This window comes from Gossypium arboreum, chromosome 13 (genome assembly GCF_025698485.1).
Source record: "Gossypium arboreum isolate Shixiya-1 chromosome 13, ASM2569848v2, whole genome shotgun sequence".
Classification (NCBI taxonomy): Eukaryota; Viridiplantae; Streptophyta; class Magnoliopsida; order Malvales; family Malvaceae; genus Gossypium; species Gossypium arboreum.
In genome coordinates this window covers 47,041,913-47,061,262 of record NC_069082.1, presented here as the reverse complement: position 1 = coordinate 47,061,262, position 19,350 = coordinate 47,041,913, and the positions used below count along the sequence as shown (strand labels likewise).

Here is a 19,350-nt window from a genome sequence, read left to right as displayed (position 1 = left end):
TAATGTTCTAATTTATTTTATTATAAAGTAATTGGTGGAGTTTGATATCACTTAACTTAGAAGTATTAATTCAATAGTAAAATTTAAAAAAAAGTTCAACATTTCATTATAGTAAATTAGGATAAATTTCATTTACCTAAAAGAAACTACTCACTAATATACTTTAGTAATACTTAATATGACATAAAAGAAATTGATATAAGAAGGCATGCTGGCATAATTAATAGGATCAAATGATGGCAAGAAAGGCAAAAGTAGGGTTGTAGTATTACACAAGTGACAAGCCCATCAATTATTGTAAGGTTCTCAAACACCACTTGGCATTCAATGTGGGACGAATAATTACTCCCGCCCTAAAACATTAAAAGATGAAGGGAATCATGGCATATCGATGTTTTGGGTAATCTTCAAATTTACCAATATACCACTTCTGTGTTTCAGCTGCTGCAAACCCCAGATTTGTGACCTGCCGCCGCCAACCACCAAATATACAAAGATTTCAGGTCATTGAACAATCCTAGAAAGGCTAGCAAAATAAATGAAAGCTTCTTTTTTTTTTTTTTTACCACAAATGCTAGGAGTAACCAAATGGTGATGTCTGCTCCTCCACTAGCAATCAACAAGCCAACATAAATGACCTTTTTCATCATTGAAACCATGCAAATTATTAGCAAAATAAAAGGTGGTAACTAAAATGCGAGGAAGAGCGTGTGACCTTACAATCTCAGCCAAATAATGTGGAGATGAAACAATTTCAAACCAATCCCCTTTCGGGATTACGTACTCTTCACCTCCTGCTCGCATTGAACCCTACCCAATTCCAACACCCCACAATCTATGTTATTTTCTTTGGTCAAATTGTATAGAATGTATTTTTCAAACTTAAGATCAATTTTTTCATCATTTACATCATGGTGATCTAGTTTTTTTTTTAGTGTTACAAATACAATATATATACATGTTCAAGTGGCCACAAGCATTAAACTATTACAACACAAACTGTTTGAGTGATCACAAAGTAGAACAAATAATAAAAATTGATACAATTCATACTAAAACAAACTAACTAAACTAATTAGACTGGACTAAAACTCACACAAGATGTAACTTAGAGACCTAAATATAAAATTGCACATGATAAATCTTAAATCTAAATACTCAAAACTCAAGACCTTCACCTCTGCCAACAAAATTAAAACCTTTTTTGACCTATTTTTTAACATGAAATGATGTCCATGGCACAAGTTCTATTTTTTAATGGTGGAATAAATATTTTATATTTTTAGAATTATTTTATATTTTTAAATCTGAAAGAATTGTAAAAAGAATGACCGAGGTGTATATTTCACGCCATTATATATATATATATATATATATATATATATATTAAAATTCATCAAAGAATTAATGAAAAAGTTATATATATATATATATATATATATTAAAAATTCATCAAAGAATTAATGAAAAAAGTTATTCTTCTAATTAAATATACATAATAAAAAGTAGGAGGCTATATAAATGCGGGAGTTCTACTATGAACTCCTTAACTGAGGTTATGGCGAGATGCAACCTATTTAACAGGTGACAGATTAAATTATTTAATTTTTTAGAATTTGTTTTAAGTAATCATTTCATGCATTATTATATTTATAAAATTGTTTAATTTTTTATATTTTATGAATTATTTCAATTTTTGAAGTGATTTTTATTTTATTTTTCATAGATATATAGATGTGATCTATGTCATGATTTATGAGTTAATGTAATGTTGCATTTTCTTCCTAATAGAAAATAATGGGTTGAAATATCTATTAATATTCTACAATAAGTACTTTATTGAAGGCTTAAGTTATTACTCAACAAATAAAATTGAAATTATGAATGGATAAAATCAATTCAGAAGCTCTTTTTTTTTTTTTTATTCTTCAAAACATAGCAAACAGAATTTTGTCGGTATAATTTTGGACCTTCCAGTCCATATTTTCTCTATCTATTCTACAACCACATGAAAATAAATAATATAGGTTTGGTCCTTAAATTTATTTGTGACCCATAAGAGGCCGTATGAGGTGAAAATCTTATGTACGGTTTTGGACTAGCGATGGAAACAATTATGTTATCATTGACTATAATTATCTAACAGTTCAAGTACAGTTGAAATAGTTGAGGCGCAATCAAAAATATGGTTTTGAGGGATGGAATTTGTGGCGTCATCCAATACAATTTATCATTTTCTAATTTCTTCTCTAGCAGAATGTGAGAGATTACCTTTTGATTTACCAGAAGCCGAAGAAGAATTAGTATTAGGGTATCAAACCGAATATTTAGGTATCAAATTTGGTTTATTTTACGTTGCTTCACTCACCAATTAATTCTTTATAAAGTATTTTGTCATATCCCAAAAACCGGATTAGAAAAAATTGGGTTAGTGAAACCAAGTGTGGTCACATTTTGTTCTTGAATTCTAGTTGTAGGAATTTTGTTAAATGAATTGATTTGTTTTAGTGATTAAGTGTTGTACTTGTGTATGAGATGTTCTGGGTTTGAACTTTTTTCATTGAATTTTTGCTATTTTTGTCCCAACCCTTCTCTTTGAACATCTGGTTAATAAATTATTTTCGCTCAATTGTGACAACAATGAATCTGCTAGTTCAATGGTAAGGTTTCAGTTTATCCTTTGATTCTATGTTTGAATCCTTGCGTGTGCAAGCGAGAAATATTTTTGTTGTTCTCTGTTGTGCCGCTCATGTGGTTGGAATTTAAATGAATTTGAATTCTGGAGAATCTAATAGGTGGTTAGTTATCAGATTTAATGGAAGTTGGTAGGGGAGTTGGTAGTTTTTGAAAATAGGAAAAAAAAGAAATTATCCCTCTCATCTTCTCTTCTTTTTTCGCACGTCGATTTTCTTTCTTTTCTTTTATGTTTCCTTTCTTTTTCAGATATGATATTGTAAATTGCTGCCACTATTTTTTCCTTCTGACGTTTCTTTGTGGTCGTTTTATCGACTGGTAAGTTTTATGTATTCTATCTAGAAATTTTATTTTGGCATTTTCTTTAAGCATGAAAAATGACTTTGATTAATTGGCCAATTTGGTGGTCTATTTGTTTTGTATTACATTAGGTGGGTTTCTTTTTGTGTTTGGCGAACACTCCTCCGACGATCTAAGTGCGGTTTAGGGTTGCTAGTTTCATTTAGTTCGTAATAATCGATTGTTTGCGTATGATTTAGTGGTCGAATTCAGTATGAGATTTGCTAATTTGTTCATTTTGAATGGCGTTTTAGGTGTTGGATTTCTCACTGTCGGTTTTGCTTTAAAAAATAGTAAGATGTGTAATGAAAACTTGAAAAATAATGAGCAGCGCAATGCCGAAAAACTCACTGTCAATGTTACACCGCCGTGTGCCAAGTTATGTGGCAAACTATGTGTGTCACACAACCGTGTGCCAGATCGTGTGTGTCATACGAGCTGGGTTATTTGGGTTGTGTAGGCCACACAAACATGTTTAAGGCCGTGTAGGCCACAAGACCATGTGCATCCATTTTTGGAAATTTTCACTTAGGCCCGTTTGACTTCAAAATTCGTAATTAGACTTGAAATGTGGCATCTGTTGATTTGTGTTTGTATGTGATACATGTAATGTATGTGAAAAATATATGTACAATTTGTATTATGACAACTCCGAAAGCATGATTACATATGAAAAGTATGTATTACATCTATTTATGGAATATATATGTTAGTTTATTTATGCGTGTGCATCGAATAGGTTTGATTTTTGATGGAAGAAGTGTATTTTGGCAATATTACTGTAATTTTGGCAGTTAAACCACAATATCTGTATGGCAGCTTAGTTTCACCTTTATGAGTGACATACCACCACGACCCGGTGTGATTGGATGGATGGACTCTTATAGTCCTAATTGTTGTGATTGGTTGGACGAAGTTAGTCTGTAGCGGATGGGGGTAGGATCTGTGTTTGCATTTGTATCTGAATATGAATATGCATTTGTATCTAACTATGAAAAGACATATGAATTTGTATATGAGAATATGTTTGAATCTATATTTGAAAACATATCTATTTAGGTAACAGCCCGATTTTAGTGGTGTCGAAAATAGTGGTTTCGAGACCATAATTCCAACGGAATACTTTATAGATATTATTTAATTAGTATATTTATGAAGTCTATAGAGTCATATTAAACTTTGGTTGAGAAATTTTATTGTTTGCATAGCTTAATAATTAAAAAGGACTGAATTGTAAAAACTGCAAAGGTTGAGTAGTTAAATTAAAAGGGCTAAAAAGGATAATTTAACCATGGAAAATTAGTTAGTGGGATTTGATAAGATTATACTTAATAAAGTGGTTTAATTAGGCTTAATTAATGATTTATTAAAGCTTAATTAAGAAAGTTGAAATATTTACAAAAATGTCATAGTATATATAATAAACTAAACCTAAATTACAAGTAAAATTCTCCTTATTCTCTCATCTTCCTATGGAAAAAAAGGAAACAATGCTAGATTTCAACTTTGATTTTTAAGCTTTGATTTGGTAAGTGTATTGATGCTCGTTTTTAGTAATTTTTATGTTTTTGAGTTTGTATCAGTTTGGTCTAGCTAAATCGAGGACCAATTTGTGAAATGTTAAATGTTATAAAAGTTTCCATTGATGAATGAGGTTATTTCTTAAAGCTTATGATTAAATATGGAGCTTTGTTGATATGTTAGATTATTTTGAAAAGTGATTTTTAATGATTTTAATGTTTAGGGACTAAATTAATTAAATGATAAATTGCTTTTCGTTGAGGTGAAATTATTGCACATAGGGATTGATATGAAGTTATAGAATATTTGGGTATCATGGATGTTAGAAAAAAAAGAGTAAATTGCATGATTAGGGCTTAAGGACTGAATTGAATAAAATACAAAGTTAAAGGGCAAAGAGGTAAACAGCCAAAAAGGACTTAGTTGCATGAAAGGATAAAATTGTGTTGTTATTCTAATTGATGGAATGAAAATAATTATTTTTAGATCAAGAACGTGCTGATAACCGTGGAAAAGGGAAAATTGTGGAATAATCCATGTACTCTAGTCTCCTGCAAATCAGTTCGGTAAGTTCGTATGTTTAATTATACTCCTAAAATGCTTACATTCTTGTTAATATGCTCTTAATGAATGTTGTTTCATATACTGAAAGTATGTTCTATTGAGCCAAATCTTACTATTATACTGAATGAAGCTCAATTGAGCAAATCATACCTTATATTGAGTAGAGCTTAACTAAGCAAATCTTACTGTTATACTAACTGATGTTTAATCAAAAAAATTTTACTGTTATACTGACTGAAGCTCAAATGAGTAGAAATCTACAAATATACTGATGAAAAGCTCAATCGAGCAATGCCCACTGAGTATACTGAACTACTGAATTGGTTGTAATTACTGTTATAAACTGGTATAATAGAAATCTCTATGCTTAAATTTGATTTAATCCATGTTTGATTGGAAAGGTTTATTAATTTCTAAACGAACTTACTAAGCTTCATTTAAGGTTACCTATACTTTGTTCATTTTGCAGCCCATATTTTGAAGGCTAAGAAGATCAGGTCAATGCTAAGAATCACACTATTTGAGAATCTTGGTAGACTTAATTTCTTGGTTTTTGGTATATGGCATGTATTAGGACCCTATGTATTGTTATGTTAAATGCCTACCTTTTAAGTAAAATATTGTGATATGTTGTGCACTTGAACAACTTGTGATCTCCTACTTGTTACTTAAATGTGTTTGAAAGGCCATAGTATGAAATGGTATGCTATGATTTAACTTAATGCTTTTAATGAAGTGGATGTTTGCTTATAAAGATAAATGTGTTTGTGGTTACAAGTTGGGAATAAACCGTGATGAAATACATTAAGGTGTCAAGGTTGATAAATGTTTAATACCTAGAATGAATATATGATTATGTTTGAGTATTTTTGAAGTTGAATTGCACCTTCCATGTGTGTATTTGAAGGTGTGTAGGTACCTATGCAATAAGAAAGTGAAATTGAGTGAGAAATGAATCATTTTGGACTACACGGCCTAAGACACGGGCGTGTGACTCAGCTATGTAAGGCCTGGCTTTGCAGCACGGTCGTGTGTCACCTGAGAGTCTTTTGTATGCACGTTACTGAGTTACACTACCTAACACATAGCCTGGCACATTGGCGTATTAGACAGCTCAGAGAGTTACACGACCTGGCACATGATTTTGTAACACGACTGTGTGACCCTACTGAGAGAGTTACACAGCTGAGGACATAGACTGAGGCACGACTGTGTGTCCCTTGTTTGAAAGTTACACAACATGGGAGGTTCCACACAGCCTGGCCACACGGCCGTGTGTCCCTTATTTTCGAATTTTACTTCTTTTTCCTGAATTTTTGATTTGTTTTTATTTAGTCCTGACTTGCTCCCAAACTATTTTTAAGGCCTCAAGGGCTCAGTTAGGGATGAAATGCATAAGAATCAATGGTTTATGATATTTTTGAATTTATTAAATGTTCTTATGTTTAAAGGTTTCAATTTATTGGTAATACTCCGTAACTTTAATCTGGTAACAGATACGAGTTAGGGGTGTTACAATTTAGTTATGTATATCTGATTTTTTGTTTAGGATGTGTTACACACTGAGCTCGTAAAGCCCACTCTTTGTTTTTTATTCTTTCAAGTAATCAACAAGTTTAGAATTGGACGATGTGTGAGAGCTCGGATTGGTTTTTCACATAAGACAGTTCGAATGATTTTAATTAAGATTTTTGAACTTTTGATTTTTGGACTTAGTTTTTGGTTTTGTTTTTGGGTTTTTGATCTGTTTATTGGTTTTTGGGTGTTCTTAAACGTAAATTGCAAAATCATACAAATTTGACAAATTGGAATTCAATTTCCAAAACTTAAAAACTCTGAAAATATCCGCTACAAAATTTAGTATCAAACTAAATGCTTTTCCGGAAAATAATTAAGTTTTGTTTGAGATTTTATAAAGAACTTGTAAATGTTTTACCGAAATTAATATTTTCAAATCACATCATTACTAAAAATAGAGTGAAATTTCTGAAAGTTTTCATTGTTTTTATAAGTAAATGTTTAAGAGATCGTCTGTGAAATAGGTGTTTTCAAACTTAAGAATTTTTTGAAACTCGTATGAGCTTAGCTAAATTAAGATTTCAAATCACACAATTCTTAAGGTAGATCTTAGTTTTTCAAACGAGTTGACGTAACTTCTCCAGATTCAGCCATAACGTTTGGGCTAGGTGTGGGGTATTACATATTTTATTTGTCTTTGATAAATAAGACAACAGTCGTTGATGTTTTCCTAGAATTTCACTCACCTTAATATGACATTTTCAGTGGTACCAGAAACGGTGGTTTTGGAACCCTATATTCCAATGATCAAATTAATTAATATTGTTATTTAACATTTACGAAGTGATATTAGGGTTATATTGAATTTCGAATAGGTAGTTTTATTATTGAATAGTTAATTGTGAAACAATGACTAAATCGTAAATGTGGTAAAAGTTAAATTACTATAGATTGCAAGTGGAAAACTTTATTTAGGGACACATTGGAATTTTAAATGGACGGTTTGGTTTAGTTTTGTATGTTATTATTATAAATTATAATTAAATAACATAAAAATATTGAAAATTAAAATAAACAAATATGCATGATGGAAGGAAAAAGAAAGCATTTATGTCATCTTCCTCTCTTCTACTGATTTCACTATTGAAGAAGAGCTCTCTGGAGCTTTGAAGCTTTTGACACTTATTTAGGTATCCCAATTTAGTCTTTTTTCTTATAATTTTTATATTTTTGGAATTTCAGGAGCTTGATTTAGCTAGCTCATGGACTAATTAGAGAAACTGCTAAAGTTTACTAAAGTTATCATTGATGTATTTTAGAGCTTTTGTTGTCAAATAGTTGCATGTAAGCTTAAATGTTAGTTGGACTAATTTGTAAGTGAGATTTTGGATAGTTTTGTCATTAAGGACTAAAATATAAAATTTGCAAACAGTGGGGTGAAAATGATATGTTATATACTTCTAGAAAGTCAGCTAAAGATGAATTTGAAATCGGTTTTAAAATTGAAGCTCAAATTCAAAAGCTATGATTTTTTTTTTATTTTAGGGGCTAAATTAAAATAAAAGCAAAACTTGAAGAATTATTGCATAAATGAAATTGAGTTGTTATATAAATTCAATATGTTGTTAAATGATGTGTAGAATATATAATTGAGTTAAATTATTATTTAGATCAAGAATTACAATAACCGGAGGATTTACGAGGCAAAAGGAAAACTACTAAGTAGTCCCTGACAACTAAATAGTTACTGTTTTTCCAGGTAAGCTCATATAAATAAGTTTAAATTTTCGTTGATCATATTTGAATGTATGTTAATGGTTTATTGAAAGTTTTGAATTGATAATGAAATATGGAATTGGAAATGTTGAGGTTAATTCCCGATGCACTTAGTAAAAGTCTTGTATACAATATTACGGGTTGATACCCGATGGTATCGAGCTCCAGCATTTGTCGCAGACTCGAAGATACATGTGACACATATTTAGCCTAGACTGATAACCTTACATGTATATTAAGTCCTGGCTAGACTATTTGTTGTGTAGGTTTAACCCGAATAGGTAATCAGACACTAGTGTTGATAATTAGCTTGGATGAGCAGTTGGTATTAATTTTACCTGTGTACTGGACTCTTTTACTATGTTTCATCGAGTAGAATTTGTATTGAAATTAAAATGATGTTACAAAATAAATGTTGTCATTGGAAACATATGGAATGTGGAAAGGTATGTGGCGAATGTAAGTGTGAAAAATAAAATAAAATAAAGAACACACAGATTTTTACGTGGAAACCCTTTCAGGAAAAAACCACGGGTAGAGGAGAAGAAAATTTACTATGTCGAATTCAAATGAATACAAGAGGAATAGACTATGTTTATTTATAGGCTTGTAAAGCCATATTCTAATAAGACTGAAACACCTTATTCTAATCAATATCAAATAGATGGAATTTAATAAGGTTTAAAAAACCTTATTCTAAAATAAAATAAAAGAAGTGTAATTCTATATGGATTCTTCTTTTATTTTATTTTACCACTGTATTTTATTTAAATCGGGTCATTTAATTCTAACAATCTCCACCTTGACACGAATTCTCAATGAACAAGTTCTTCATCGCGAACTCTCAACGAACAAGTTCTCCACCTCTTCCATAAAATCCCTTAAGGGTTTAACTTCAACAATAAACAACAACCAAGTCTAAGCAATGCTCAAACTTGGTTATAGGAAATGACTTAGTCATCATATCTGCAGGAATTTCATGAGTACTAATTTTTCTCACAACAATATCACCACGAGCAATAATATCACGAACAAAATGATACCGAACATCAATGTGTTTTGTTCTCTCATGAAACATTTAATCTTTTGTAAGAAAGATTGCACTCTGACTGTCACAAAATACTGTACTGATTTGAAGGTCTTCATTGAGTTCACTAAAGAGTCCCTTCAACTAGATAGCTTCTTTACAAGCCTCAGTAATTGCCATGTACTTAGCTTCAGTGGTAGACAAAGTGACTGTAGTTTGCAAAGTGGCTTTCCAACTGATTGCACAACCTCCGATTGTAAAGACATAACCTGTGAGAGATCTTCTTCTATCAAGGTCTCCAACAAAATCAGCATCAACATACCCAATGACTCCATCTCTAGCTCTTCCAAACTATAAGCAAACATCAGTAGTACATCGTAAGTATCTTAAAATCCACTGAACTACTTTCCAGTGTTCTTTACCGGGATTCGCCATGTATCTGCTAACTGCACTGACTGCATATGATAAATCTGGACGTGAACAGACCATAACATACATGAGAGATTCCACTGCACTAAAATATGGAACATGTGACATGTACTCAATCTCATCATCTGATTGTGGAGACAAAGCTGATGAAAGTCTAAAATGGGCTGCTAAGAGAGTACTACCAGGCTTAGCACTCTGCATATTGAACCTGCAAAGAACTTTCTCAATGTACCCCTTCTGACTTAGGTACAATTTACTTGGTTTTCTATCTCTGAGAATCTCCATACCAAGTATCTTCTTTGCTGGTCCTAAATCTTTCATCTCAAATTCTTCACTTAGTTGGGTTTTGACCTTTCTTATCTCTCCTTTATCTTTTGTTGCTATCAATATGTCATCAACATAAAGAAGTAGATACACAAAAGAACCATTATTATTTTTCTTAAAGTAAACACAACTATCAAAACTACTTCTTTTGAAATCATGAGAAGTCATAAAGAAATCAAACCTCTTGTACCACTGTCTTGGTGACTGTTTCAAACCGTAAAAGGGACTTTTTCAGCAAGCAAACATAGTCCTCTTTTTCTGAGACTGTAAAAACCTCTGGTTTTTGCATGTAAATATTCTCCTCAAGTTTTCCATGCAAAAATGCAGTTTTTACATCTATCTGCTCAAGCTTCAAATCATGCATGGCCACAATACCAAGCAAAGCTCGAATCAAACTATGCTTAACAACTGGGGAGAACACATCTACGAAGTCCACTCCTGGAATTTGACTGTAACCCTTTGCAACAAGCTTTGCCTTATATCTAGGTTCTTCAACTCCTAGAGTCCTTTCTTTCTTTTTAAACACCCATTTACAACGAACAGTCTTCTTACTTTTAGGAAGTTTCACAAGATCTCATGTTTTGTCTTTGTGGAGTGATTCCATCTCCTATTGCATAGTAAACATCCATTTTTCTGAGTCTTTACAACTAACCGCCTCAGAATAATTAGATGGCTCTTGATTCGCATCTATATCTTCAGCCACATTTAAAGCATAAGCAAATAGATCAGCCTCAGCATACTTATTTGGAGGTTTAATTTCTCTTCTAGTTCTATTTTTGGCGATAGAGTATTGTGGTGAAGAAGCAACTTTATTCTCAATTTTTGTATTGGCTTGAGAAGTCAACTCTGTATTAATCTGATGCTCCACCTACTTTTGATTTTCTTTATTGGAAGTGTCTTTAAAAGATAAGTTTGGTAGCATAGCAGTTTCATCAAAAACAACATCTCTGCTAATCACAACTTTTCTATTTTCAAGACACCATAACTACCCTTTTACACCAGTTTTATAACCAAGAAAAACACATTTAATAGATCTCGGTTCCAATTTTCCATTATCAACATGAGCATATGCAGGACACCCAAAGATCTTTAAATTAGAATAACTAGCAGGATTACCAGACCATACCTATTGAGGAGTCTTTTTCTCAATGGCAACGGATGGGGATCGGTTGATCAAAAAACATGCAGTAGACGCTACTTCTGCCTAAAACGAATTTGGTAAGTTGGCATTTGACAACATACATTGAACCTTCTCCATGATCGTTCTATTCATTCGTTCTGCAACTCTGTTTTGCTGTGGAGTATGACAAACTGTCAAGTGTCTCACGATCCCTTCTAACTTGCACAATCTATTAAACTCATCAGAACAGAACTCTAAGTCATTGTCTATGCGGAGGTATTTTATTTGTTTTCCTGTCTGTTTTTCAATCATAATTTTCCCAGACTTAAATGCAGAAAATACATCGCTTTTCAGCTTCAAGAAGAACGCCCAAACTTTTCTAGAAAAATCATCAATAAAGGTTAACATATAATTAGCTCCACCTCTCGAAGGCACTCTGGATGGCCCCCACAGATCAGAATGAATATATTTCAATGTTCCTTTCATGTTATGGATTCCTCTGGTGAATCAAACTCTCTTTTGCTTCCCAAAAACACAGTGCTCACAAAAATTCAATTTGCAAATTCCTTGCCCATCAAGAAGCCCTCTTTTGCTCAATTCTGCCATGCTATTCTCACTCATATGCCCTAGGCGCATATGCCAAAGTTTAGTAATATCATCATCTGACAAGGAAGAGGAAGCGGCAGCTGCATCACCAATAACAGTAGAACCCTGCAAAATATATAACTTGGCAATCTTTCTCTGCCCTTTCATCACAACAAGGGAACCTTTGGAAATATTTAAAACCCCACTTTCAGCTGTGTATCTATACCCTTTTGAATCAAGAGTACTCAACGAAATTAAATTTCTTTTCAATTCTGGAACATGCCGTACGTCATAAGTGTTCTGAAAACTCCATCAAACATCTTAACTTTAATTGTTCCAACACTTGCGATTTTACACGAAGCATTATTTCTCATCAAAACAACACCTTCAGACACTATTTCGTAAGTTTTAAACCAATCCCGATTGGGACTCATGTGGAAGGCGCAGCCTGAATCAAGTATCTATTCCTCGCTTACTTTAGAATCATTGACAGAAGCGACTAGAAGTTCACCATCGCAGTAGTCTTCTACAACATCAGCTTCACCGAAATTTTCTAGTTATTTTCTCTTTTGATTCGCAGCCTCCCTTTGAATATTATTCTGTAGCTTATAGCACTCAGATTTAATGTACCATTTCTTCTTGCAGAAGTTGCAAGTTTTACCTCTGTTTGAAGACTTTGATCTACCCTTAGATTTACCGCAAGGATTTCGTTCCTGTATCCTTCCACGATCATCATCAGCATTCTAATCTTGTCTCTCACGAACAATGAGACCCTCTCCCTAAGAGTCGGGTTTAACCACAAGATGCTTCATCTTATCATACGAGGTCAAAGAATTATAAACCTCCTCAACTGTGAGAGACTCGCGGTTATATAAAATCGTGTCTCTAAAGGTTGAATAAGACGAGGGCAACGAACCAAGTAGAATCAACCCTAGATCTTCCTTATCATACCTCTATGGCCTTCAAGTTTGAGAGAATTTCTTTAAACACTATTAAGTGTTCATGTACAGATGCACCTTCCTCCAAACGATGAGCATAAAGATGCTGCTTCATGTGCAACTTGCTTGTTAGAGTTTTTGACATACATATTTGTTCTAGCCTTTTCCATAATGCAGCAGCGGTCTTCTCTTTCATCACATCCTGCAAAATTTCATTGGACAAATGTAGATGTAATTGTGTTAATGTCTTTCGATCCTTACGCTTCTTCTCTTCATCTATTAATGTCAAAGACATCTTATCTATCCCTAGCAAGGCATCCTCCAGATCCATCTGCGCAAGAACTGTTTGCATCTTAATCTGCCACAACGCAAATCTGGTGTTGTGATCCAATAGCGGAATTTCATACTTCAAAGACGCCATTACCATGATCGAGATGAACAACCCAGAAGCTCGGATACCAATTTGTGAAAAATAAAATAAATTAAAATAAAGAACACAAAGATTTTTACATGGAAACCCTTTCGGGAAAAAACCATGGGCAGAGGAGAAGAAATTTCACTTTGTTGAGTTCGAATGAATACAAGAGGAATAGACTATGTCTATTTATAAGCTTGTAAAGCCATATTCTAATAATACTGAAACACCTTATTCTAATCAATATCAAATAGATGGAATTTAATAAGGTTTAAAACCTTATTCTAAAATAAAATAAAAGAAGTGTAATTCTATATAGATTCTTCTTTTATTTTATTTTACCACTATATTTTATTTAAATAAGGATTCGGTCACTTAATTCTAATACTAAGTAAAATGGTTTTTTATAAAATTGATTCACGAAGTATTTAAGTTGAAATTTGTGTTTAAAAATTTGAAGTTATATATGTGGTTATGGCCTAAATCTCATTTGGTTGATGTTGTTGTGAATGTTATGATAGGTGGAAATTATGGTATAATGAATTGTAATTGTTAAGTTGATTAATGTAAGTTATTTGTTTATAATATATGAGCTTACTAAGTATTTATAATACTTTCCTATGTTACAACTTTGTAGATTTTGGACTTTGGAACGTACAAATCGGATTAGCGAGAAGCCTGCACTCTTCGTCTCCCAATTCGGTAGACTTTTGAATGTTTCAAACTTGGTTATATGTGGCATGTATATAGGTGGTCAAATACTTGTAATTTAATGGATGTGTTTAAGTTTTGGCATTGTTGAACTTGGGTTACATAAGTATATGCTTATGATAATTTAATGAGATAATGAATGGATATTAGTTCATGTGAATGATCAAGCCTTAAAGTTTAGTTACATTGATTTTGCTTATGGCATGTTATGTATATGAATTATAGATTGATTTGTGATGGCTTATACTTTTGAGGTACCTTGAGGTATATTGGTTAGAAATAGGATTGGTTTATGTCTTTAAATGTTATTTTGATGCATTTGGAACAAGTTTAAGAGTTGGTTGTTGCATGTACATGGCCAAGGTAAAAATTGTGTAAATAAATATATTGTAAAGGTGGGCAACTTTATTGTAAAGCTAGATAAATCTGTAACACCCCAAAACAGATGCATATATCATATACAGATTTATCAGACTAAACATGCTCAATATGCTTTATACAAATAACAGATACACATCTATTAGTATAACCAGGCATACATTAGTATCCTAATCAGATCAATCAACAGAATTCAATAACATACAGATAGTGGTTTAAGTAGCCCTTACCGACCCTATAGTAGGTCCACAATCGAACAGAATGACCCGCGCGACCCTAGGAAATATGTCAGAAATTAGGGCTCACGTGCCCATGTGGTATGCCCGTGTGAGCCCACACACCTAGATTGGCCTTGCCCGTGTGGCCCACACGGCCTGACCTAAGAATCCACACGCCCGTGTGTCATGCCTGTGTGGCCCACACGCCTAACTCGACCTAGCCCATATGGCCCACATGACCACACTAGAGCCACCACACGGCCGTGTCTTGTGCTAGGCCATGCCTACGTCGATCACACGGCCGTGTTCTCGCATACAACCTACAACACGGGTGACCACACGTCCGTATGGAGTCAAGAGAACAGTTTTTCGGCTTTTGTCAAAAACTCATTTTTTGCGATTTGGGTACACAACTGTCACGGGTTCGATGCAAAAATAATGTCGAACCATCCGGAACCTAAAAACAGAATACCCGCAACGAATTTAGCCAACAATTCACAAACCTTTTAAAACTAAACCAAAAGGTGCGCACATACTTACCACTAACACACTCGTTCAATCGCACCGATTCTAAAGCTAAAAAGAGTCTGCTGTTTCGCTCACTTCTCCTACGCAAATGACACTGTAAAGTTTCAACTTCCAGAATTCAACACTAAAAGAAACAAACGAAAGTCCACTTACCGATTACACGAAACTCAACAATTCGAAACTCGAATAAGTACTAGTGGCAAAACCAATAACGAAGGAAACAGTCTAATTCTGACAGGAAGTAGAAAAACAATAATAGCAATAAATAGAATTTTGTTTGGAGGAAGTTGAATGCAGAAACACAAAGAGAATTTTGGGAAAGAGAAAAATGAAATTCGAAGGAAAAAAAAAAGAAATAAAAACTTGGATATGCTAACATATCCCCTATTTTCCTCCCACAATCCCACTAACTCATAACCACTTCAAAATTTCTGCTCAATCGAAACTCTTTCAGTCCATCAAGCAAAAATAAACTCCCTCACTCACGCAGAGATTTGAACACAAGACCTCCAACACACTAACTCCATTACCACTCGAACCAGCAGGCTCATTCTAATATGAACTAACAGACAATTTAATATAAGTCCACCGAACAAAAGTAAGACTTGGATCAAAATAACAAAATTTAGCAAAGGTGAGACTTAAACTCAAGACCTCTCACACACACCCAGATTACTTAACCACTAAAGCAAATACACATTTGTGTCAAAAACTTACAAATACAGTAATAAGAAAGTAAGGGCATTACAAAATCGATTATAAAGGTATATATATTTACTCACATTGGCTGACACACGGCCTTGTGTCACACATGGGCAAGTGACATGACCGTGTGCTCTGTATAATCAGGGTGGTATTGTTTAAACATGATCTCAATCTCTCACACGGCTTAGTTATAAACCGTGTGAATGGTTGTAGGATTTTACTTTTAAGTCCACACTGTCTCAATTTGTTACACGGTCTAGCGACATAGCTATGTGACTTTGTTATGCACAGCTTCAGTTTGTGACACGGTTGAGATACACGGCCATGTGATTTAGCACTACACAGGCTCAGACTGGCCACATGACCGTGTGACCATATTTTACACTTTTGCTTAATTTCTTTTTGAAATGTTTTAAATTAGTCTCTGTTTGTTTCGAGATTGATTTTAGAGCTTTCGTAAGCTCGAATTAAGTTCAAATTTGCATGCAAGACATGATTTGTTTGATGAATTGTTGATTTAAGATTGTTTGGAATTAAATTGCATGTTCTGGTTCTATTATTTACTGTAGCATCTCATAACTTGATTCAAGCGACGGAAACGAGTGAGGGGTTTTACATAAGTAGTCTTTTTTGTGCAATTCTAAATGTGAAGTAAGTCTTTGTACCTTATTGTTGAAATTAACTATTTGAAATTCAACAAATCCCCTATCTTCTTTTTTCTTTTTCTTGAAAAATAATTGAGATGAATGAATTTTTTACCTTAAAACCAAAAAGTTTTTCCTTTTTTTTTTTAATGTGAATTTTCTTGACCAGTAATACTAATACCATCATTTTGATATACTTGATGGTTTTAAATTTGTTATGGACTCTATCATTTTTAAATAAAATTAATCAGGTTTCAGTTTAATTGGTATAGAGATACAAAAGAGAGAAATTTCTACAAAAGAGAAAATTTGAGAGTTCAAAATATTATTTTAGAATTTTTCAGGAATTACTTATTTTAGAAATCTTTTATATTTTAAGTAAATCTTTCATGTTTCAAGAAATGCTTAATACATTAATAGTTACTTAAAACATGCAATATTTTAAAATTTAAGTAATTCTTTTCATATTTAACGAATTTTAGAAACATTTTCATGTAATAACTCTTAACGAATTACTTCATGTTTTTATATTTTTAAGTATAACTCTTTAATGTAATAAGTAATTTTTGAACACCTTTTGTATATCATAAATTAATTTTTTTAAATTATTTCATGCTTTACGAATTGCTTAATTTATTAGAAAGCTTTTTATATTTTAAGTAACCCTTTCATGCATTAGTTTTATATTTTAAGTATTTTTTTAAGAAATTACTTAATTTCGTACAAACATTTCAATATTTTAATTAATTCTTTCAACGAATTACCTAATTATTAAAAAATGTTGTAATTTCATATTTTAAATAATTATTGTAACACTTTTTTTAATGATCCAAAACTTTATCTAACAGTGTATATTTCTTGGATTTTCCCAACTAGATCTTTCAAACAAGTTGGTGAAATGGACTGTTAACTTACAAGAATTGCATGACAACGGAGCTGATGAATCCAACCCCATAGAAATATAGCACTGCCAACCCACTGCTTCCATCCAAGCCACAGGGGGGATCTGTTCCCACCTATTACTTCCAATGGCTGCCATTGTTTCCTTCCTTCAGACACCAGGTCCAAAGTAAACTCAAACACCTCCGGGGCACAAGTGCAGCAAAGTGACAATGATGCTACTATGTAGTAACTGGCCATGCAAAAATATGTATCTGACCATCCAACATTTGAAAATAGTATAGCAAGAGAAAACAAATATGGTGAAAGGTGTTTAAGAAATTACTCGCCTCATGCCAATGAAATAGCCGAATATGTGCATGCGAGCTAAGGGCCGATAATGGAATACATATAATGACTCGTAAAGGCGTCTCAAGACTTGAGCTTCCATCAACCAAAGCAGGAACACAGCACGCCATACCCTGTGGGATTTGTGCAATGCAAAGATGGTTGATGAAGTTGAACCAGCAGTGCATGCATATAGCCATGTGGTGAGTAGCAAAAGGGTTGTCCACAGGGTACCCACCATGTAGAAATGAGAGAAGAATCTCTGAGGAACTGTGAACTTCTACAATCGACATAGCCAGTAAGATCCAAAAATGGTATTTGGTTTACAGCAGGAACATAACATGCAAAGAAGTAAAAACACTCACAGAGGAAGATGGATGCATTGTTTTCCCTCTTTTTGCTAACCCTAATATAGTTTGATGAAAGGGTCTCAAACGCAGTGAAGCTAAGATAATGGGAAGAATGGCAGCAACCAAAGTGAGTCTCAGCAATGCAACAAGTCCAACCTCCATTTTTTGATCTCCACCCCAAAAAACAAAGATATCAGATAAAAAAAGGAAAGCTTCAAAAGTTCCCTTAATGAAGCTTCAAAAACTCAGATCCGCAATGAATGCAAGGTAGATGAGCCTTATTGATTTTAGGTGCAGGTGGTCGCAGACTTGCATTAATTGAGATTGGCGTTTTATTGCTGATTACATGGCTGAGTTGCATTAGCCCAAAAGTTATATTAACCCATTTTTTATTTCATTCATAAAAGCGTGATAAATGAGATTTATGTAACAGTTGTTAAAATTTGTAATTATTTTGTTGGGATAAATAATTGGTTTAAAAAAATCAGATTATTAGAATTTTATAAATTAAAAAATAATTATATATAGAGGAAGAAAATAAATAAATTAAAAGATAGTCAATAGGGATATGAATATATTTGTAAAAATTTATAAATAAAAATTTAAAAAATAAATTGATTTTTGAAGTTTAACTTTTATCATATAATGAGATTATGTGTATTAAATTAAATAAAATTATAGGAATTTTTAAAATGAAATTTGAAAAAGGTAATCAAGCTACTAAAATCCTCTCTTCAAATTACTTACAAATTTTTAAATTCTTCCGTTTATTTACACAAACATCTAAATTTATTTTTAGACCTAATTATCTCATGCTTTACAAATTGCTTAATTTTTTTAAAAAAAATTTAAGCAACAAACATAGTATAATCTCAAAATATTAATTGCAATTTATACCAAACACGCTTTCAATTGATAGCTTAGCTCCCGTGATTGAATGGTTATATGCTTACCTTTTTCTGCAACATGACCCTAGGCTTGATTTCCCTCTTCTGCATATTTTTTTTTCTAAAGCATGTTATTTCAAATTTTTGTCTTTTCTAATTAACAAACATGTTTTTAAGTTTTTTTATTTTAAATTCATGTTTTTAATTAATAATTTTCCTGTTTATATAAACAAAATAGTAAATATGTAATTATATAATGAAATATATATTTTATATAATGAAATATTATGTTAAATATATTTTATTTTTTAAAACATCAACTATTTTTTATATATATGAAATATTTTCATATAAAACAATAAAGATATTTGAAATAATTAATTGATGCCAAATTTTAGTATTATATATTTTTGTATGTGCATTTGAAATATTTAGTTGAAATCTTTCGGTAT

The 19,350-nt window shown here is 32.4% G+C and overlaps 1 protein-coding gene across 1 annotated transcript; it reads right to left on the bottom strand.

The window, feature by feature from the left end:
• Window positions 1-193: 193 nt before the first annotated feature.
• LOC108463048 (polyprenol reductase 2-like) lies at window positions 194-18,313 on the bottom strand. Its single transcript, XM_053024416.1, has 6 exons — window positions 18,027-18,313; window positions 17,664-17,941; window positions 17,350-17,566; window positions 721-810; window positions 567-638; window positions 194-466 (listed from the first exon to the last, which is right to left on the bottom strand). Exons 1-6 carry the CDS (start codon window positions 18,171-18,173, stop codon window positions 362-364), a joined length of 909 nt encoding a protein of 302 aa, XP_052880376.1. The 5' UTR covers window positions 18,174-18,313; the 3' UTR covers window positions 194-361.
• Window positions 18,314-19,350: the final 1,037 nt, after the last annotated feature.